General features: G+C 45.6%; 1 protein-coding gene across 7 annotated transcripts; it reads left to right on the top strand.

Annotated features, from left to right (window-relative positions):
- Positions 1-527: 527 nt before the first annotated feature.
- LOC542034 (MADS-box transcription factor 47) lies at positions 528-21819 on the top strand. Of its 7 annotated transcripts, none has more exons than XM_035960957.1 (9): positions 528-848; positions 1024-1263; positions 11801-11885; positions 11997-12058; positions 20599-20698; positions 20816-20857; positions 21028-21069; positions 21186-21337; positions 21428-21819. In XM_035960957.1, the coding sequence occupies exons 2-9, from the start codon at positions 1070-1072 to the stop codon at positions 21435-21437; spliced, it is 687 nt and encodes a 228-aa protein (XP_035816850.1). In that variant the 5' UTR covers positions 528-848; positions 1024-1069; the 3' UTR covers positions 21438-21819. The 7 variants fall into 7 exon arrangements, with proteins under 7 accessions (XP_035816850.1, XP_035816848.1, XP_008651762.1 ...); XM_035960955.1 differs by having other exon boundaries at positions 21180-21337; XM_008653540.4 differs by having other exon boundaries at positions 21180-21337; positions 21413-21819.
- The last annotated feature ends 497 nt before the right edge of the window (positions 21820-22316 follow it).

The raw sequence follows: 22316 nt of genomic DNA, 5'->3' as shown, positions 1-22316 counted from the left end.
ATTTTTGTATTGGATTTTGTGCTAAAATCTCGCAATCTCAACATTCTCTGAACATAAATTGATAATGAGATTTGCATTGGTTTTTGTGCGATATCCAACTTCTCAAAAGCAGCTATAGTTAACCAAACACGACCATAGTCACAGCCTCACAGGCAGCACAACCCCGTTTAGCCCATCGGACCATCCGCGGTGCCTTGGTTCTTCCTCTCTACCGAGAAAAACACCCCAAAACAGTATCTTCAGAAGGGAGTAAAAAAAGGGTGGCTATACCAACGCTCCAACTCCAAGAGACCAGACCGCAGAGGCGACGCACAGTAGAGTGGAGCGCCAGCAGGCAGCAGCAGCGGGTAGCAGGGGCGAGGTGACGCGCGGACCAATGGCGCGGAGGGTAGGGGGGCACTCGCCCCTGACCGCCTCGTGGCCGACACCTGGCTCCATCGGTCTGGGGGATCGGAGCAGCAGCCTAGCAGGCACCACGGCGACCCTTTACCATAAAAAGCTACTGCTCCTTCGTACGACGCCGTGCTGCAAGCTGCCCTACAGCTGCAGTGCTTGCTGGCTAGGGTAGGCTTCTGTTCATGCTGCTGCTGAGCCAACGCGGCCGTCCTCATCCTGTTCCTGTCATCCATCCACTCTCTCTCCTCTCCCTCCCTCCCTCCTCTCCTCTCCTCTCCTCTCGTCTCTCTCTCTCTCTCGTCGCTATTGGCTAGTTCGCGCGTCTTGTTCCATAAATAGGAGTAGTAGGCAGTTCCTCGCTGGTCCTTTGCGCAAAAGAGTACTCTCTCCCTCCTACCACACACAGCCTCCGGACTGCTCCGGACGCGCGCCTCAGATCTACTCCAACACCTGTAAGGATTCCTCTGGCCGTGTGGCCTTTCCGGCAACTATAGCTAGGGTTCTCCTTCTCCCCTCCCTCCGCCCGCTTGCTCTTGGACGGTGCTTCCTCTTCTTTACCAGCTAGTCAAAGTAACCACGCGTGCTGCTTCATCTCTCCCTTCCTTCCTGCCGTGTGGTTGTTGGCAGCCGCAGCGGCGGCGCCCGCGGGTGGAGGAGCAGGAGAGGCGGCGCCATGGTCGGGACCGGGAAGAGGGAGCGGATAGCGATACGGAGGATCGACAACCTGGCGGCCAGGCAGGTGACCTTCTCCAAGAGGCGGCGGGGCCTGTTCAAGAAGGCCGAGGAGCTCTCCATCCTCTGCGACGCCGAGGTCGGCCTTGTCGTCTTCTCCGCCACCGGCAAACTCTTCCACTTCGCCAGCTCCAGGTACCTTTCTTTCTATCTATGGAAATATACCGTGCCTGCCTCCTTGTATCGTTCTGGTTTGATCGATGCGTTTAGGACTCCGCGTTGTTGGATTTTAATCCCGTTCTTCCATCTGGTCTGGGGGCCTGCATCTTGGTGCTGGATGCCCTAATTTCGATTCCGTATTTGTTTTCCTTTGATTGGGCGTATTAATTGCTTGATCGGTTAATTCCAAACTTAGAAACCTGATTTTCCTATTTCTTGAGATCGGGGATTCTTGTCTCCCTGTCTCCAACAGCTTGGGTAAGTGGCTGATCCGGTGTCCTTTTCTAGACCAAGCTTGTCTACGACAAGTGTCACATGTGGATTCATATTTGATGCCGGTAGTTCTGTTGATGATCGTTCTTGCTTGTTTCCTAATAAGTTTCTTTTCCCCCATTGTCGACAACGACTTGAGATTGTTTGACTGTCGTTTCGAGATCAATCATGTAGCTGGGGGTGTCTATTTTTTTCTATTAACCCCCGAGATTCTCATATGCTTGTGCTTGTTCTAAGTTGGGATCGGAGGTGGGGAAACATTATTATTCCTTGATTTTATCCTGTAGCTGCCTAACAGTAACAGGCGTTATTCTTTTTTCTATCCGCACAATGACACTTCAAGCTTAGTGGTAAATTCGTCTGGTTAATTATTTGCAATGTAATGATACTTTCAAGTAATCAGGCAATGCTTTTCAGTAATCCACCCCAAAAAAATAGTGCGAAATTCATATGATCAGTCAGTGTGGTTTCATCGTGTATATAATTCCTTACATCCAGGTTTCATCTGTATTGACATGTATCGAGATGGAATAAGGATCATTTTCTTATCTTGCATAAACATTACTAGGAATATTGGATTTGTTTTAAACATTTCAATGACTTGTTTCACCGCTCTTCTACTATTAGCATCCTAGAAGAATGCAGGTTTTATTTTTATCCTTAGAGTTAATCTTTTTAAATTTTAACCAATTACACATATAAAGTATACTTATTTAAATTAATAAATATTAAAATGCGTTTTTATAATAAACATATTTAAATGTTGGTATCATTTATAAAATTAGTTAAAAATCTAAAAAAAACTCTTTGGATAAAGCTGTGTGCGTGTTTTTAGAACAGATGGAGTATATATAATACTAAAAAGAACTTGAAATGTGTGGAGACTAGACAGATAGAGGATTCTCTCTACAGCGTAGACGGTTCTCTCTTCTGGCAACGTGACCTAAAAGACAGTGCTCTTTGACAAAAAGTAGATGTCACAAGTCTTCGTTCTGATCTGCAAGACTGCAATCAAATCTTTTGTCCACCTTTTGTACAAGTTGCTTCGATTTCCATGTTTTTCTACTGCTCTTCTTCCACCACGTTTCCATTTCCTTTTTTACTAACCGTTGAATCGTCCAAATTAACCGGCCGGACATCCTACCTAGCTGGTCACGGCAGACAGAGCTTTCTCTCATGTATCCCGGCCTTGCCAGGAAATGCCTCGAGATGTTCATGCGACCTTACATGACTCTGACTGGTACCTTTTCACCCTATAAAAATGAAAATGTGTTACCTCATTTCATACTCTCATGCCATTCCGTTTTAACTTCTGCTCCCTCGGTTTTGAAAAATAATGTTTTTATCTTTAGAATTGAATTTATTTTAACAACAAAAACAATAATAATAATTTAAACAGAGATTAATTATGCTAATATGGTTGTTGTATATATATGCGATATATTTATATAACACCCTTAGCGATACAAGGGAGATACATATATGTTGCATTCCTACTATAGGTAAGCAAGTTGATGAGTGTGCTATAAGTTGTAAAGTAAAAATATAGCACAACGGTCTATAAAATCATTTTTATCTTACATCATATATATTTGAGATAGTCTTAAATGCGAACTTATGAAAGTTGTGGATTGATAAAATCTAAGTTAAATAAACTAATCTATTAAATGAATTTAATTCATCTAAAATAAAAGGATCCAAACAGCTTCTTAGGGATTTTCAGTTGTACTATATGTTAAACCGTCCTGAGTTTAGCTATTTTTTTTAAAAAAACTATAATATTTAAGAGTTTCATTTGATATACTATAAAAATATTCTCACAGTTTATCTCTTTGTACTGTAAATATTAATACTACTCTCTTATTCTCTATAACATTGATCAAATTTTAGATGATTTGACTTAGGACATATGAAAACCTCTTATATTGTAGTAGGACGAATTGAGTAGAAATTAAGGTTTATGTATCTATAACTTTCCAATGGAATATAGCTTAGTATTGCAAATTGTTTATATAGCATAGCATTAAACGGTTCACTCTGGCCTTCTGCTTACTCAAATTTAAAACATCTTTTTTACGTTGGTGGGTTTGGGCACATGTAGGCTGTCTTCAATTGAGAGTTTTTCCCAGTCTCGATAACATATATGGTAGTAAAATGCTCTCAACTTTGGGTAACAAATCTTGTCGGTAAACTATTGTCATGTACGGCCACACATACGCCAGGCGTAGGAGAGCCCGCGATGTGCGCCGAGCTGAGCAGGCAGCAAAAGCACATGCGCAGCAGGTGAGTGGCTAGGATGGAAAGTAGCCATCTGATTGATTGCGCATGCAGCAAACATAGAAGGCTACCACCTGATTGATTGTGCATGCAGCAAATATAGAAGGAGATTGGCTAGGAGAGAAAGTAGCTAGCTGATTAGTATCCTTCCTATTTTGATTAGATCTTCAATCAAGGAGAACCTTCTCCATTTGTGTAAGCCGCCGGCTATATATAGCCATGTATGGGGGCACTTGGGAATCAATCAAGAATTACCTATCAAGTCTCTTCCTCTCTTCTCTAAACCGGCGACCAGGAGGACTTCTCCTGTCGACGGGTAGCTCGGCGTGGGGGCATAACCCTGCCGGCAACCACGGGTCAAGGCTACGATCTACGTAGCCGAGGTCCTCCTACCTTGGGCAATACCGCCCTTGACAACCTGGTATCACGAAGCCGACGATCCTCTTCTTCTTCACAACCATCAACTTCCACCACCGCAGCCACTAAACAGCCCTCAACCCCACCCTCGCCCTCAGCCTCCACCACTTCCACCGGTCACTCCAACACCATGTCGGAGCGCCCTCCATGGCCGACCTCATGGAGATGATGAAATCCTGGCATTCGGAGCTCAAGATGGAGATCAAGGAGATGAAGATCGAGATGGCTTCCTTGAAGGACAAGGCATCATCGTCATCTGGCGTTGGTGGCGGCAATCGCATGGAGCCTCCTCGTGAACCGGATCGGCCCCCCAGGTTCCAGAAGTGGGATTTTCCCCGTTTTGACGGGAAGTCTGACCCACGCCTCTTCCTCAACAAATGTGAGTCATATTTTCGTCAGCAGCGTACCATGGCCGAGGAGCGCGTCGGGATGGCGTCATACAACCTCGAAGACGTCGCCCAGGAATGGTTCATGCAACTTCAGGAGGACGAAGGCACGCCGTCGTGGGGACGTTTCAAAGATCTCATTGATCTGCGATTCGGACCAGCGCTGCGCTCGGCGCCCCTCTTTGAGCTGACGGAGTGCCGACGCACGGGGACGGTGGAGGAATACTCCAACCGCTTCCAGAGCCTCCTCTTCCGCGCTGGGCGGCTCGACGAAGCCCAGCGAGTCCAGCTCTTCACAAGAGGTCTGCTTCCACCCCTCAGCCACGCCGTCCGGCTTCACAACCCGGAGACGCTGACCGCGGCCATGAGCCTCGCTCGGCAAGTGGAGCTGATGGAGCTCGACAAGATGGCGGCAGCCCCGGCCAAGCCGGCGCATCGCGCTCTACCGGCCGCCATTAAACCTCCGCAGGCGCCCCCACTCCTTGCGCTACCGGCACCACCGGCGGGTGCTGCGCCAGCCGCACGTGAGCGGCAACCGGGTCGTCGTCTCTCCGTGGAAGAACAGCAGGAACGCCATCGACTCGGGTTGTGCTTCAACTGCGATGAGCAGTATTCCCGCGGCCACAATCGCACCTGTCGCCGCCTCTTCTACGTGGAAGGCATTGAACTGGAGATGGCAGTCGACGCCGCGGGCGATGCTGTCCCAGCGGAGGAGGGCCCCATCTACTCCCTACATGCCGTGGCCGGAGTGCCAACCTTCGACACGCTACAGGTCCGAGCGTTCCTCGGGACCGCCGTGCTGGTCGCCCTCCTCGACACGGGATCCACGCACAACTTCATCGGCGAGCGTGCAGCGTACCGCTCCGGGATGCACATCCAACCGCGCCCAAGGCTCACCGCCACCGTGGCTAACGGCGAGCGCGTCACGTGCCCGGGGGTCATCCGCGACGCGCCGATCAGGGTGCAGGGCGACACGTTCCACGTCGACCTCTTCGTCATGCCCTTGGCAGGTTTCGACCTCGTCCTCGGCACGCAGTGGTTGGGAACCCTCGGGCCCATCGTCTGGGACGTCGCCGCGCGGACTATGCAGTTCCAGCGCGAGGGACGCGCTGTCTGCTGGACCGGCCTCGCATCCTCGGTCAAGCCGGTCGTCCGCGCAGTCACGGCGCCACCGACGCCGACACTACAGCTCCAGCCAGCCCAGGAGCCCCTCCTCGACGCCCTCCTTCACTCCCTCAGCCACGTCTTCACCGAGCCACGCGGTCTTCCACCCAAGCGCTCCCGTGACCACCGCATCATCCTCAAACCGGGAGCGCTGCCTGTGGCGGTCCGCCCGTACCGATACCCGGCGGCACACAAAGACGAGCTCGAGCGGCAGTGCGCCGCCATGATCGAGCAAGGCATTGTCCGACGCAGCGACTCGGCATTCTCCTCACCAGTACTTCTCGTCAAGAAGCCGGACGGCTGCTGGCGGTTCTGCGTCGACTACAGGGCGCTGAACGCGCTCACCGTCAAGGATGCGTTTCCGATTCCGGTGGTGGACGAGTTGCTGGACGAACTCCACGGCGCGAAGTTCTTCACCAAGCTCGACCTACGCTCGGGCTACCACCAGGTCCGGAGGACGTCCACATGACGGCCTTCCGCACCCACGACGACCTCTACGAGTTCCTGGTGATGCCGTTCGGGCTGTGCAACGCCCCAGCGACGTTCTAGGCTTTGATGAATGACGTGCTGCGACCGTTTCTTCGTCGGTTTGTTCTTGTGTTCTTTGACGACATTTTGATCTACAGTAAGAGCTGGGGAGAACACCTTCGACACCTCCGCGCCGTCCTCGAGGAGCTCCAACGCCACCAGCTGTTCCTAAAACGCACCAAGTGTGCGTTCGGCGCGACGAAGGTCGGCTACCTTGGCCACGTCATCTCCGAGGCGGGCGTCGCCATGGATCCGGCCAAAGTTCAGGCCATCCGGGACTGGCCCACGCCGCGATCCGCACGGGCGGTACGGGGTTTCCTCGGACTGACGGGCTATTACCGGAAGTTCGTCCACCACTACGGTACCGTGGCAGCGCCATTGACGGCCTTGTTGAAGAAGGATGGATTCTCTTGGAGCGCAGGAGCCGCGGAGGCGTTTGTCGCCCTCAAGGACGCGGTCACCTCGGCCCCCGTCCTCACCATGCCGGACTTCTCCAAGCCATTCGTCGTTGAGTGCGACGCATCGTCCCACGGTTTCGGCGCGGTGATGGTCCAGGGGGGCCACCCCATCGCGTTCTTCAGCCGGGCTGTCGCACCCCGTCATCAAGCGCTGGCGGCTTACGAACGTGAGCTCATCGGCCTCGTCCTAGCGGTTCGACACTGGAGGCCGTACCTTTGGGGACGCCGGTTCATCGTCAAAACCGACCACTACAGCCTCAAGTACCTGCTGGACCAGCGGCTCGCGACGCTTCCGCAGCATCATTGGGTCGGCAAGCTCCTGGGCTTCGATTTCTCCGTCGAATATAAGCCGGGGTCAACCAATGTGGTGGCGGATGCCCTCTCTCGCCGCGACACGCCGGACGATGGGGCGCTGCTGGCCCTCTCGGCACCGCGTTTCGACGTCCTGGACCGTCTTCGTCAGGCACAGCTCACCGATCCAGCACTCACTGCCATTCGTGACGAGGTGCAGGCCGGCACCAAGCGCGCGCCGTAGGAGGTGGTGGACGGGATGGTCCAGTACGCGGCCCGGCTCTACCTACCCCCTTCTTCACCGCTGCTTTGTGAACTGCTCGCAGCTGTGCATGCCGAGGGCCACGAAGGGGTCCAGCGCACGCTACACCGCCTTCGACGTGACTTCCATTTCCCTAACATGAAGCAGGTGGTCCAAGATTATGTCCGGGAGTGCCCTACCTGCCAGCGCCACAAGTCAGAGCACCTACACCCGGCCGGACTCCTCCTTCCCCTACCAATTCCGCAGGGAGTCTGGACGGATGTGGCGCTGGACTTCGTCGAAGCCCTGCCCCGAGTGCGCGGCAAGTCCGTCATCTTGACGGTGGTGGACAGATTCAGCAAGTACTGCCACTTTATTCCACTGGCACACCCCTACTCAGCAGAGTCCGTGGCTCAGGCATTCTTCGCAGAGATTGTACGCCTTCATGGGGTGCCGCAGTCCTTGGTGTCGGACCGCGACGTCGTGTTCACCTCCAAGTTCTGGAAGGAGATCATGCGGTTGATGGGGACCAGTCTCCACATGACGTCGGCTTTCCACCCTCAGTCGGACGGCCAGTCCGAGTCGGCGAACAGGGTAATCATCATGTACCTGCGGTGCCTAACGAGCGATCGGCCTCGCCAGTGGCTCCAATGGCTCCCATGGGCGGAGTACGTCTTCAACACCGCCTACCAGAGCTCTCTCCGCGACACGCCTTTCAAGATCGTCTACGGGCGTGAGCCTCCGTCCATCCGGTCCTATGAACCGGGGGACACACGTGTTGCGGCGGTGGCTAGAACCATGGAGGAGCGCGAAGAGTTCCTCGCTGATGTCCGCCATCGGCTGGAACAGGCACAGGCTGTCCAGAAGAAGTATTATGACCAGGGACACCGCACCGTCACGTATCAGGTGGGCGAATGGGTGCTGCTCCGTCTCCGACACCGCTCCCCTGCCTCCCTCGCCACTGACTCCACCGGCAAGCTGAAGCCCCGGTTCTATGGGCCCTACCGACTACCGTGTGCTGGAACTCATCAACGAGGTCGCTGTCCGCCTCGAGCTTCCAGCCCGCGCTCGCATCCACGACGTGTTTCATGTGGGCGTCCTCAAAAAGTATCACGGCACACCACCGCAGGTTACACAGCCACTACCCCCACTTCACCATGGGGCAGTCACCTTGGAGCCAGCTAGGGCCATCCGAACCCGGCTCAATCGCGGTGTACGCTAGGTGCTGGTGCAGTGGAAAGACCAGTCGCCTGCATCTGCGACTTGGGAGGACATGGACACTTTCACCGACAAATTCCCAACCTTTCAGCTCGAGGACGAGCTGCTTCTTGAGGAGCGGAGAGATGTCATGTACGGCCACACATACGCCAGGCGTAGGAGAGCCCGCGATGTGCGCCGAGCTGAGCAGGCAGCAAAAGCACATGCGCAGCAGGTGAGTGGCTAGGATGGAAAGTAGCCATCTGATTGATTGCGCATGCAGCAAACATAGAAGGCTACCACCTGATTGATTGTGCATGCAGCAAATATAGAAGGAGATTGGCTAGGAGAGAAAGTAGCTAGCTGATTAGTATCCTTCCTATTTTGATTAGATCTTCAATCAAGGAGAACTTTCTCCATTTGTGTAAGCCGCCGGCTATATATAGCCATGTATGGGGGCACTTGGGAATCAATCAAGAATTACCTATCAAGTCTCTTCCTCTCTTCTCTAAACCGGCGACCAGGAGGACTTCTCCTGTCGACGGGTAGCTCGGCGTGGGGGCATAACCCTGCCGGCAACCACGGGTCAAGGCTACGATCTACGTAGCCGAGGTCCTCCTACCTTGGGCAATACCGCCCTTGACAACTATACAAACCGAAGATAAGCCAATCCATATTTGCCATACATAGAAACTACATTTGAGTTTCCAATGCACGATTTCTACAAAATATTTTTCAGCCAAATCGTATTTGTCTCTGCTATATCATCTACCTACCATGCATATTTCACCCTTTATTTGTGTAGACATAGTTTTTTTAACAAGAAATCTCTCACCTTTTTAGTTCTAATTCTACCTTACCATTTTGCTTACTTGGCATCCTAGCTAAGGACATCTCCATCAGATCCCTTATCTCATTCTCTATTTCAAATTTCACTCTGCAAACAATGTCATCTATAGTGTCGCGTCCCCCTATTTTACATGATCCATCGAAGGCAACCAAATGCTATAGAAACTACCACCTTCGTCCATAAACTTATGACACTATTGACTTTTTTCTAAAACTTTGACCTCTTTCTTATTAAAAAAATCGTGAGTTATCATTTATTTTATTGTTATTTGTTTTTATCACTTAAGTTTGTTTGAGCGTGACTTAACATTTTACATTTTCGAATAAATATTTTAAATAAACCGAGTGGTCTAAATTTGGAAAAAAGTCAATGATGTCATATATTTTATGAAAGGGGGAGTATTCCTTATCCTACTAGGACTGCCCTAATATTCAAATTATATTATATTAGCAGTAACTGTTGAAGTCTGCGTTTTGTCATTTTGGTGGGTAGTGATACATGTACTTGTACTCCGTCTATAAGAACATATTTTTTTGTATAAATTAAGATAAATTCTAAAGGTTAATTATAAATTTATATAATACAGTATCAATATTCATATCGCTAACTATGTTTACCATGAAAATATATTATTTAATAGTTTAATTGATACTTGTTTAGTATCATAAATGTTGACGTTTTATATAAATTTGTCCAAATATAAAACTGAGCTAATTACATTTTAGACTGTTAACATTTGTTTTTATATCCACGGAAATTCATGCACAGGGAAATTAAGTCTACTCTTTTCGTGGAAACAGTGACAGCGTGATTAAATCACTGGCACTACTTGCCTGTGCATGACATCATTCAAAGGAGGTTTAGGGGAAAAGGTTTTAAGGGCATGTATGGATGTCTTGAGTTTTGTCATCGAGGGTAAAGTTAAAAAAACTCTTAAGACATATATCTTGACGAAGATACAATGTCTTAGCTCTATGCTCGAGACAGAGGACTAGGTAATTGATTAATTTAATTTATTGAATGTTTTGATTGGTTGAATGAATATAGTAAATCATATATTTTATATATGTCACTGTATTATGTTGTGTTTTAGTAGTGTCTTATACTTAGGGGGTGTTTGGTTACACCCCGCTAAAATTTAGCCCCTGTCCCATCGAATGTTTGAACCTCCGTTCCGGGTATTAAATGTAGTCGGATTATAAAACTAATTTGTCAGCCGAAGATTAAAAGACGAGACGAATCTAGTCCAGTTGGTTGGGTCTATATTTCATACTCCTATTTAAAAGTCAAACGCTTGATGTGACCCGAGCTAAACTTTAGCAGGAGCAACCAAACACCCCTTAGAGTATAGTGCAGCATTGTCAGGGTTGTACATGCCCTGACCAGTCCAATCTGAAGGAATTTGTGCATCGTAGTTCGTTCCATATCTGTCCGGAGTGTGGGTGTAAAGGCAGTGGGCATTTACTATTAGCACGAGAGAGGCTAGCATTGCTGGCCCCGCCTGGTCAGTCTGATGTGAAGATAAATGAACACAACTCATATTTTGCTTTGCAACACACATCACGTCATTTCGCTGTAGGTGTCTATAGGTTCAATCTTCAGGCCAAAACATTTTATTCTAGCCATACAATTTTGTTGTGGCATGCATGGATGCTGCCGCTGTATGCCATTGTGCATAATAATATTTTCACCCAAAAAACCCTAAAAATTTAGAAGCACCGCCAATCTGCTAATGAAAATGCAAGTGTCTGCTGACAGTTGCATTGCACAAAATTTAAGCAGGCAGTTAAGATTTTCTTAAAGTTTAACACCAGGAACACCATTGCTACATGCATATTTTGTACCTGGAAAGAAAATGCTTCACGTACGATCCACTCGTACTATTAAAGTACGACCCACGTTAATCTACCATACTTGTTGCTTCTTGTTCTGAACTAATAAATAACGAGTCATTAGATGACCTTAGTTCTACGTGAGTTTACCACTGGAGTCGTACGTGTAGCAGTGTTAGTACTACAAGTTATGAGATCTTTTGCTGTCCTGTAAGCTGGACGAAGTAGGACTGAACTGAATAAATCCCCGGATCAATGCATGAAATATAGATAGTGACACAACAGTATGTTGCTACTAGACTCCCAGATTTTGCATGTAGACCGATATATTCATTCCCAAAGCTAGCACGGCATCCCAAGTCCTTGCTCGGTTATTACCAGATCTTAACTTGTTAAGAATTTAAACTCACTTAATCTTCTTCAATATGTATAATTTAAATTAAAACGAACAGAACTTAATATGATTTTCTATGAAAAACAACTTATGTTGCCTTGGTATTGAAGCCGGGTCTTTATCTGAAGTACGTCAGTCAGCCGTATTATTTAATCTTTACTAAGCTGAGAAGTCTGATCAGTTGATCTGCCCAATTTTTCTGCAGCATGAAGCAGGTAATCGATCGGTACGACTCTCATTCCAAGACTCTCCAGAGGTCCGAACCGCAGTCGTCTCAACTGCAGTCACATGTGAGCTAATCTGAATACATCATGTAATTGTTAACGTTTATTTACTCCAAATTGCGAACACAAACGCAATTGGTACTAAGAGCTTTGGGTTCTGTGATATGTGTGTTACAGATGGATGACGGCACTTGTGCAAGGCTAAAGGAGGAACTTGCTGAAACAAGCCTTAAGCTCAGGTGAACATCTAACATTCTAACCTACGGTTTAATCTAGTTCAAAAGCAAGGCAATAATCTACATGCACCTGCCAGTTTTATTTTTTGGGACAAAAGCCTTATTTTTTTTATTTAAGCGACCTAACGAAGGACATAGATTTTGCGCTACTATACAAACGATTTAGAAATGCTCCCATTATTTCACACTGAGATTGTTGTGTTATCTTTTGGGACAAAACCCCCTCGTTTTTATTTAATATAAGTAACCTCAAGAAGGACACGGAGTTCCCACTACTATACAAACGATTGATAAAAGCCCCACTGTTTCACAGAGATTATTGTGATTTTCAACTGCCCTCGAAAACCTAATAGAGGGGCCAAACTAGTATATATACACTACCGGAGAACGGGCTATCGATAGGTACCATTAGGGAATACTGAACAGCTCGAACTAAAGGCGTCAACCTTTAGTCCGAGTTGCCTGGTCTAGTACTAAAGACAGACCTTTAGTATCGTTCCTTGGCTCGAATCAGTACTAAAATGTCTTAGTATTGGTTCTAGGGTTGAACCAATACTAAAGGTGGAATTTTAGTACTAGTTCTAGGCATGAACTAAGATGAACTTTTAATACTGATTCTTGATAAAATTAGTAACAAAATGGCTAGAGATTTTTTATTCTATATATTTACAAATTGATATATACATGTGTTCAATAATTAAAATATTTGTACATGTGTATATTGACAATATAATGTATATATGTACCAAGGACCGATCATTTGAAATTAACTCCCTAAACTTCGAAATAATTCGGTCATGCACCAAGGACCGATCATTTTCACCGATCATGGACGTGGCTACACAAAACGCAGTCTAAAAGAAATTCTTAAGCTTAGGCTAAACTTTCTGATTTATATGAAGTTTGTATATCTCGCAAGTTATTTGCTAATAATAATCTATATTTGTTTTCCTGATTTTAGTGTTTGACATAGGGACATGAATAATCTTTATGAGTGCTACTTTTGTGAATGTATTTACACCTTTGTAGGTAAAGTTAGTGCCAAAAAATATCAAGGTACATCACAAATATCTACAATAATAATGTTAATTTTACGATAAAAAATGCCTCAGCTTTGAATTTGATATAATAATAATAGATTTGAAAAAAGTCTACATAACTCTCCTACCTTTATAGGGTGGTTTACTTCATCCCATCACCTTCAAAAGTGTTGTTTAACCCTCTTAGCTTTACAAAACCAAACAAATAACCCTCTAGACAATTTTAGTTGGTATGATGTTTTGATGACGTGGCACTGATTTAAGTGACACTAGTTTGTTTTTTTCAATTATGTCTTCTACTACTTTCCAAAATCTATATAATTTTACACAAAAAAGTACAATTAGATATTATATTTGCACTAATTACTAAAAATAAAAAAACTAAATAAAAAGAGCATAATATTTTTTCCTTGATTCATTCCTTACCTTATAAGGCTAAAAAAATTACTAGAGCTAAACAATACTTATAATAAACTACTAATTTTTTTATTGATTTTATTAATCAGTTAAGTGGGTTTTCTTCTAATTAATAACTAAATTAACTTTACATTTTTTAGAAATAATTAAAAACGTTAATAAAATGATTTCCAATTTTTACACCATCTCCTAGCTAAACAAACATACACAAATATTTCCATAAAATGATCTCTAATTTTTACATAGACCTTATCTTAACTAAACAAACATATACAAATATTTTTAGAATTTTCTAAGGACTTTAAATCTAGACCTATATAAAGTTCTCAGAAATATTTATGTAAATTACGGCTCTATATTCAAATTTTACAAAAAATTATGAAAAATTATTTGTGTATGTTAGATGTAAAATTGATTTAGTTAGTAATTAGAAGAAATATCACTTAATTTGGTTAATAAAATCAATAAAAATTAGTAGTTTAATAATAGTATTATTTTCCTATGTTAAAATTTATTTCCCAGAAGATAAAAAACCGAAGACAAAAGTATTAATCTCTTTTTATGTAGTTTTGTATTTTTAGTAATTAAGTCCTTACTTCTAAAATTTCAGAAAAATTAGGGCAAACATAATATCTTATTATCCATTTTGTGTAAAATTATATAAATTTTGGATGACATTAAATGATAGAATATATAAAGACAAATCGGTGCCACTTAAATTAGTTTCACGTCATCAAAACCACGAACTAAACTGTCCAAGGGTTATTTGTCTAATTTTGTAAAGCTGAGGTGGTTAAACAATCGGTTTTAAAGGTGAGAGGTGAAGTAGACCACTCTCTAAAGTTTGGAGGTTATGTAGATTTTTTCTTAATGGTTTTAGAAAAACATAGTTGATGAAGATGAAGAAAGAACTACTCCATTTAAAAAAGATTGGAGCAATTCAAGAAAAACTAATAGTGCTTATATATATTAAGATCATATCTATATACAGATAGTTCTATTACAATGGTCAAAAACTCTCGGTCCCATCACAAGACAGGGAGGATGAATATTAAGAATATAGTAGTCAGTATTAACTATTAAATTTCATGCTCTAGCCAGAAATGCTTAAATTGATGGAGCGATGTGGACAATTCACTTGAATTCTAACAATCTCCCTCACATCGAGACTCTCTTAGATCTCAGATGTTGAATAGAAGCGAGCACCAATTATTTTATTTTTTTATTTTATTGAGCTAAATAGAATTTAAACTCGAGATATCTAGCTCTGATGCCATATTGAGTTGCATGTAGGGGTGAAAACGGGTCAGGTATACCCGCCGGGTATCGGATACGGATAGTATAAATACCCGTTTTTTTGGATACAGATTTGAGAATTTTTATATTCGTACGGATACGGGTAATACTCGGATAGTGTCGCTTCGAATTCGGGTCGGATACAGAGCAAGGACTACCCGTTAAATACCCGGATATTCGGGTCGGATACTGGTACCCGGAATTCGGGTATTTGTTTTTTTATGCGTAATAATATAGTCATAAAATCATAACTTTTACATATGAAATCAGATGAAGATAAGGTTTATATGAAAATTGTAGAGCTCGACGAGATCTATAACTTCGTAGTACATCACATTTTTGTTTAAACACATCTTTAGGCCAAAATCATTGAAATAATGTCCAAATTTATATAAATTTATAGACTTTATCATTTTCATGTGGAACTTAAGGTTATATCCATGTGGAAACTTAAGGTTATCTTTGATTTTCTACAATAAGAAATTAATAATACACCAAATAGCCTAAAAAATTATGAAATTTTACAAAGGCACAACATATGTCCATATATAACCATAAAAATGTTTTGGTCATAAGATCTATAAGATGCACGCGTTTCTTCCATTTTACTTTAACTTATTTGTATGAGGTACAAGTGAAATCACTAAGTATCCAAGTTTCAACATAATCAATACTTTACTTTATCATTTTCATGTGAGTACTTGAGTTATCTTCGTATAGAATGTTTATTAGTTTTTGTAACTTATTTGCAATTTTTAGTGAAACTAGAATATTTTATGAATTTAATTGCATGTTGATGATTTTCTATAGGAAAATAATAATAATACACAAATAGCCTCAAACATTCATGAATTTTTATGGGGACACAACATATATTCACATATAGTTCTCAAAAATATTTGGACTATAAAATCCACAAGCTACTAGTGTTTCTTCCATTCCAATCCCACTTATTGTGTGAGTTACACGTGAAATCACTTTATGTATCGAAGTTTTAACATAATCAATACTCCACTTATCATTTTCATCTGGGGACTTGAGGTTATCTTTGAATAGAATTCTTATTTGTTTTGGTTTGCAATTTCGGGTCGAAACTAGTGTATTTTATGAATTTAATTATATTTTGATGATTTTATGTAGAAAGAAATTAATAATGCACAAATAGCCTCAGAAATCCATGAAATTATACGGAGGTATAACATATGGCCACACATAGTCATAAAAAATAATAGGACCATAAAATCCATAAGATGTCAATGTTTCTTCTATTTTATTTCCACTTATTGCGTGAGTTACACGTGAAATCACTCTAAGTATCCAAGTTTCAACATAATCAATACTTCACTTTACCATTTTATGTGGGAACTTGAGATTATCTTCTTATAAAATGTTTATTAGTCTTGATAATTTATTCGCAATTCGTGGTCGAATAAGAATATTTTATGATAAGCAATTAATGCATTATCCGACAAGTATCCGATATCTGACCAAATAATACCGTATCTGTCACTTATCCGCTCGAATAAATATCTGGTCCATGTATCCGTATATGTCCCATTTCTAACTATCAGTATCTGATTCCGAATTCGTTTTAAATACATTAGGGTAGGATACAAGATGATCTACTATCCGTTCGTATTTGTCTGGTTTCACCCCTAGTTGCATGCATAAAGCAGTTAAATCATAGTAAATTCTATGCATGAATCAGTTCAACCAAAAAACTTAAGTTGATATAGAGAGGTGGGCAATTAACTTGTATTGTAACAATCAGTAAACTTCATAGTACTAGTTGATTTATTTGTATATATTACTATTACTATTCATTTTAATCTACACATGTATATTAAATATCCATCAATATTAATTTGTAAATGTATGCGACCTCTAGCTGAGTTGGTTAGGTGGTCGGAGTAGCACTTAGGTCCGTGGGAGAGAATTTGTTAGAGTAGAATAATCAGATAATAGGGCCAACCCTAGAGAGGGTGGCTATATAGAGTACATACATGGGCCACATGGGCCTAGCCTCATGGGCCTAATCCATATACTCTAACATCCTCCCGCGGTCTGAACTTCCGTCGCAGCGGAGTTCACAGACTGGACTCCAAAAGACAAAGTACATCACACCATAGGATCCCCCCACAGACTCAACTAGCCACTACTGATGTTGAGGCTGGAGCGAAACTAGGCGAAGGTTGTGGGGGACAGATATCCTCCGGGTCCACTGGAAGGATAAAAGACCTCACGAAAGGCCTAAGGGCCCAATAGATCGTAAGGTCACTCCTTCATGGGCCTGGGGAGGAACAATCAGTAAAGCAGATTGACATAAGGCCGGATCGGTGCAAGCCCGGACGGCCCCACAACGTTGAGCAAGCAACCACAACAGAAGATCCGACTTTCACGCGCTGGAGCCCCGTACGACGGAACCAGGCGAAGATAAGTCGGCAGAACTATAGGAAGATAGACTCAATCAGTTCACTATCTCTTAGGTGCAGTTTGTTATCTCATCCACATGTATTGCCTCACGGTCGAATATATAAGGCCTAGGGGGCACCCCTTCAAAAGGATCGATCCCACTATTCAGCCATCCACCCCAACTCTCTACGTTCTAGCTTTAGAGAGCTCCCTTGTAACCCATTACATAAAGCATACTCGCCAGGACGTAGGGTGTTACGCATCTCAAAGCGGCCCGAACCTGTAAACACTGTCCATCGTTCCTCGTGCATCCGGCACGAACCATTTAGCTATAGTCGGCGACACCGTCCTACTCCAAAAACACTTTGAGGGGCAACCCCGGGTGTGCGGTCGGACCCAAAACACCGACAAAGGTCGAGGACGGAAGACCCTTGGTGAAGATGTCGGCAAACTGGGAGGTGGTCGTGACGTGGAGGACCCGAACATCACCGACGGCGACCCGATCTCAGACGAAGTGTAGATCGATCTCCACATGCTTGGTCCGCTTGTGCTGCACCGAGTTGGTGGAGAGGTAGACAGCGCTGATGTTGTCGCAGTAGACCAACATGCTCCTGGAGAGGGGACTATGGAGGTCGACGGAGATCGTCCCCACGATCCAGGTGAGCACGATGCTGTCGAGGCGCACCCACGCGGTGATCGGCGCCACGCCGGTGCGGTCGCAGAGGACGTGGTCGTCCGGGGCGTAGCGGCGAAGGGTGAGGAGGAGCAGGTCCCGCCAGCGTGCGTAGGACGGCGACTCTGGCTCCAGGACGACAGGGACCATGAGGCGAATGTTTTGGACACTCCCAGCCTGAAGGTGGAGTTGAGCCACGAGCGGGTCGGCCGGGTCGTGCCAGAGCACCGTGGTGGTGGAGGTGGTGCGGTGCATGGTTCCGACGGTCGGCGTGCCCGGGACGCTGTACACGACACCCGCGGTGTCAGAGGAGGTGGCCCCGCCATCGTGGGCCGCAGGTGAGGCGAGGAGATGCTCCGCCGCGGCAATCTGAGCAGCGATAGCGTCAGCAGCCTTGCGCTCGCGCTCGCACATGAGGGCCGCCTCCCGCAGACGGGTCTATCGTGCCGCGTGCTCCGCGCGGGCAGCGGTGAGGGCGGCGATGGTGTAATCCTGGTGGGAGACCGGTGGAGGCGGTGGCGGATTGACGACAGGAGGCGGATCGACGACCGGCGGAGGGGGGATCGGAGGGGGAAGGTCCTCCGGACCCGCAACCCCTGCGGGAACCGCGCCCGCCACAGCAGCAAGGGCAGAGGCGGTGCTCGCGGCGGTGAGGAACGGGGGGCCGTGGGGGGCGCGATGAAGAGGGCGCCCCCCTACCGGCAGCGGCGGCGGCCCCTGTACCCGCGCGGCTGGGCACTCGGGGCGGCTCCTTGACGCGGGGCTCCGGGCTCGCGGCGCTGGGCGGCTGCGCCCGAGCGGCTGGGCGTGCGAGACCGCTGGCCCTGGCAGGGCGGAGCGCGGGCGGCGCACTGCTGCTGGCGGTGCTTGCCCTAGCTCGAGCTGGGGCCGGGGGCGGCTGTGTGGCTGGCGGCGCTGGAGGGCAGGGGAGGGGAGGGAAGAAACCCTAGCTGATACCATGTTAGATTAGAAGAATCAGATAATAGGGCCAACCCTAGAGAGGGTGGCTATATAGAGTACATGCATGGGCCACATGGGCATAGCCTCATGGGCCTAATCCATATACTTTAACAGAATTTCACGTTGTGGTTAAAAAATCATCTCGCATGTCCCACGTCAAAGCACATATCTAATTAAGTTCGGTCATGGTCGTTCTCATATGGGCTATGGTGCCGATGTGTATGTGTGGGGCAGGGGTTCGAGAGGTTTTCTCGACTTGTGTGAGGTCTTCTTAATATAATTTCCGGGGTTGTCAGAATTTCACGTTGTGGTTAAAAAATCATCTCGCATGTCCCACGTCAAAGCACATATCTAATTAAGTTCGGTCATGGTCGTTCTCATATGGGCTATGGTGCCGATGTGTATGTGTGGGGCAGGGGTTCGAGAGGTTTTCTCGACTTGTGTGAGGTCTTCTTAATATAATTTCCGGGGTTGTCTTAGGCTATCTCCAATAGCTTACCCACTATCGTATCTATATTCAAATTCTACTCTACAAACATTACAACCTGCAGTATAAAACAGTGCAAGACAGTGTTTTGGGTGGCCATATGCCCATATGGGTGAACTGATGGACACGGTCGTACCCATGCAGGTTGATTTTTTTAATCTGTAAATATATAGGAAAAAAATTCGAACACTAGTGGTTCCAATCGGTAGTAAGAAGTCCCTCGAGGGCGCCTATATGGCAGGCGTGGAACCCTACCATTTGAAGCCATCAACCGACACTGAAGGTCCTTTAGTACCGGGTCATGCAACCGGAACCAAGGATTAGCGCATTTAGGGGTTGTTTGGTTTCCTATCTAAGGCGCCACAATCTGCCTAAACTTAGTTGTTCGAATTGAAGAACTAACTTTAGGCAAAAAAGTTAGGCACATTGTGGCGCCTTAGTCAACAAACCAAACAAACTCAGAAATGTAGCTGATTTTCAATCGATACTAGCCCTTTTTTCAGTAGTGTGATAGAAGGTGGTCTTGTGGGTGTAAGGTGAAAGCCCTAGCCACATTTTGGTCGTTGCAGTAAAGCCGGTAAGGTGAAGGCCGGCATTGATATGAGGCCCCATTCCACTTACTTATGTAACTTAGGAGCAAACCTAGTTCGATTTTGTCATGTGATCAACAACGCCCATTATGGGTCATGTTCTTCTAAGAGGTATCATCTCGATATCTCTCTCTATCCTAAAACAGTTGATGCTAGATTTTTCGTAACACTTAACATTTGTCAAGTTTGACTAGATTTGTAGAAAATATTTAATAACATTTATATCTTTAAATAAGTTTGTTGTGAAAATAGATTTAAAGATCTATCTAATCTAATAATACTAATTTTGTATTATAAATATCTTTTATATATATTTGATCAAAATTAAAGCTGGGTTGACTCCTCGAAAGTGAACTACATCTTGCCGTTGCTGGCAGCTTAAGGTATGAGGTAATTGTTTGTTTCTTGGTTGTCGCTTGTGGAGCTGACTGCTGCCCTCTTGTTGTGGGCTCTTTAGATGTCGCTTAGTCGTCGCTGTGGTGCTACGAATGCTACTCTCTGGTTGTTATTGTTTGGTGTCGCTGTTGGTGTTTTTTGTGACTGCCCACTAGTTACGGACAATGTTGTTTGTTACTTGGTGATCCTCATGGAGCTACTCTCTGGTTATTGCTTGTGTGTTGTTCTCTGGGTATCAGCATGTTGCAGAAGTAACCGTTAATTGTCTACAGGCAGATGAGAGGAGAGGAGCTCCAGAGGCTGAGCGTCGAACAGCTGCAGGAGCTCGAGAAGACCCTCGAATCCGGCCTCGGCTCTGTACTCAAAACCAAGGTAGGTATGCCCTGCTGATATACTCATGAGTTGGTGACAGCATCAGACTGTATACAGTACAGTAATGATGCGTAGCATAACATAACCATCTCTTTTCTTGGGAAAAACAAATTGCAGAGCCAAAAAATCCTTGACGAGATCAGCGGTCTGGAAAGAAAGGCAAGCATCACTCCCTTTCCAAACTGCTCTAGTTAGTTTATCTCGAAAACAAACAAGATGCTGATGAAAGATGCAGCTGGACTCTTTCGCATTACGTTGTTCAGCCAGAAATCCCGTTTCCTGCCTTCTGAATTCTGACAGCGTCCGTCCTCACCTGTGTTGTTAAACAGAGAACGCAGCTGATCGAGGAGAACTCAAGGCTGAAGGAGCAAGTAAATCCCTGCTCTCTCTCCCCCACCTTCTGAATGAATGAAGGTTTCCATTCCGCTCTCCGTTTGTTTCGACCGACGTCTCGGAGGTTTAAGCCAACGGGGACCTGAAGCTGCAGGTGACACGGATGTCGAGGATGGAGACGCAGCTTGGCGCCGATCCAGAGTTCGTGTACGAGGAAGGGCAGTCGTCTGAATCCGTGACGAACACGTCCTATCCGCGCCCGTCCACCGACACCGACGACTGCTCCGACACATCGCTCAGGCTCGGGTGAGTTGGGGGGAAATTCCATGTAAAACATGCTGGCGGCTCGTGAGTAATGAACCTGCATGCTATTTACTATAGGCTACCACTCTTCAGCTCCAAGTGACGGAGATTTGACATGTCCGGTAGCGGAGCGGTGCCGATTGCTTGCCCTTCTCCACTCTAGATAGGTCTGGATTGGGGGAGAGCAAGCACTGCTGGATCGGGAAGACCCAAGTGACCAACGCGTCGCATCAGAATAAGGCATTTTGAGTGCTGTATGATGTGTGTATTCTGGCTCTGAAAGTGAGACCTGCTTTTGTTATAATACATACATACAGGCAGCATGGCAATACGTGACGGGGTATCCGCTGCCTGCAGTCCGTGACCTGTCTGTCGTCTCTGTTTCTAGTACCCGTATAATCACCCTGCAATTACCTGCAGCTGGTCATCGTTAGGAGAAACTCCAGTCCATGCAAATGAACTCCCAGCACTTGTGCTCTTCGCGATGCCACGTCGTTCTTTGCAGTAGGAACTTCGATGCGAATGTAGCAATAGCATACGGAGCAGCAATGGAGGCTAAAACTGAAGATGCTCCAAGATAAAGAGGGCGTTCTTGGCGTCCACGGGGGAGAGACTTTAATGGTGATGTAGGTTCAAGCCAAAGGATGGCTTGTTCTAGTTTAAAATATGTTTGATCTATTTTTAAAGGAACTATTGGAAAAGGAGTTAAAATTTTATCCACGATTTTTTTTGAAATGCTACTAAAAACTGGTTATTAGGAGTCATTTTTTGGGACCTCTTAGAGATCCTTTTAGGCTTTTAACGAACGAGGCACCCACTAGCATGCATCAAGCACCTCTCCTGCTTTATACAGGAACATAATTGCCCTCATGTCTGCAGATGATAGCGAGATGAGACATGATGACACTTTAGAATCTTTTAGGCTGAAAAGCCTAATCATGTGTGGTCGGTTCCGTTCTTTGAATCGCGTTCACCTGAAGCA

This window comes from Zea mays, chromosome 1 (assembly GCF_902167145.1).
Source record: "Zea mays cultivar B73 chromosome 1, Zm-B73-REFERENCE-NAM-5.0, whole genome shotgun sequence".
NCBI lineage: Eukaryota > Viridiplantae > Streptophyta > Magnoliopsida > Poales > Poaceae > Zea > Zea mays.
This window is presented reverse-complemented; position numbering and strand designations above follow the sequence as displayed.

Bases quoted from the DNA above. Each gene is read 5' to 3' on its own strand.
- LOC542034 (XM_008653540.4), top strand. From the start codon at position 1,070: ATGGTCGGGACCGGGAAGAGGGAGCGGATAGCGATACGGAGGATCGAC. The intron at 21,070-21,179 runs GTAAATCCCTGC...GGGGACCTGAAG, and splicing joins ACTCAAGGCTGAAGGAGCAA to CTGCAGGTGACACGGATGTC. The intron at 21,338-21,412 runs GTGAGTTGGGGG...TATTTACTATAG, and splicing joins GACACATCGCTCAGGCTCGG to GCTACCACTCTTCAGCTCCA.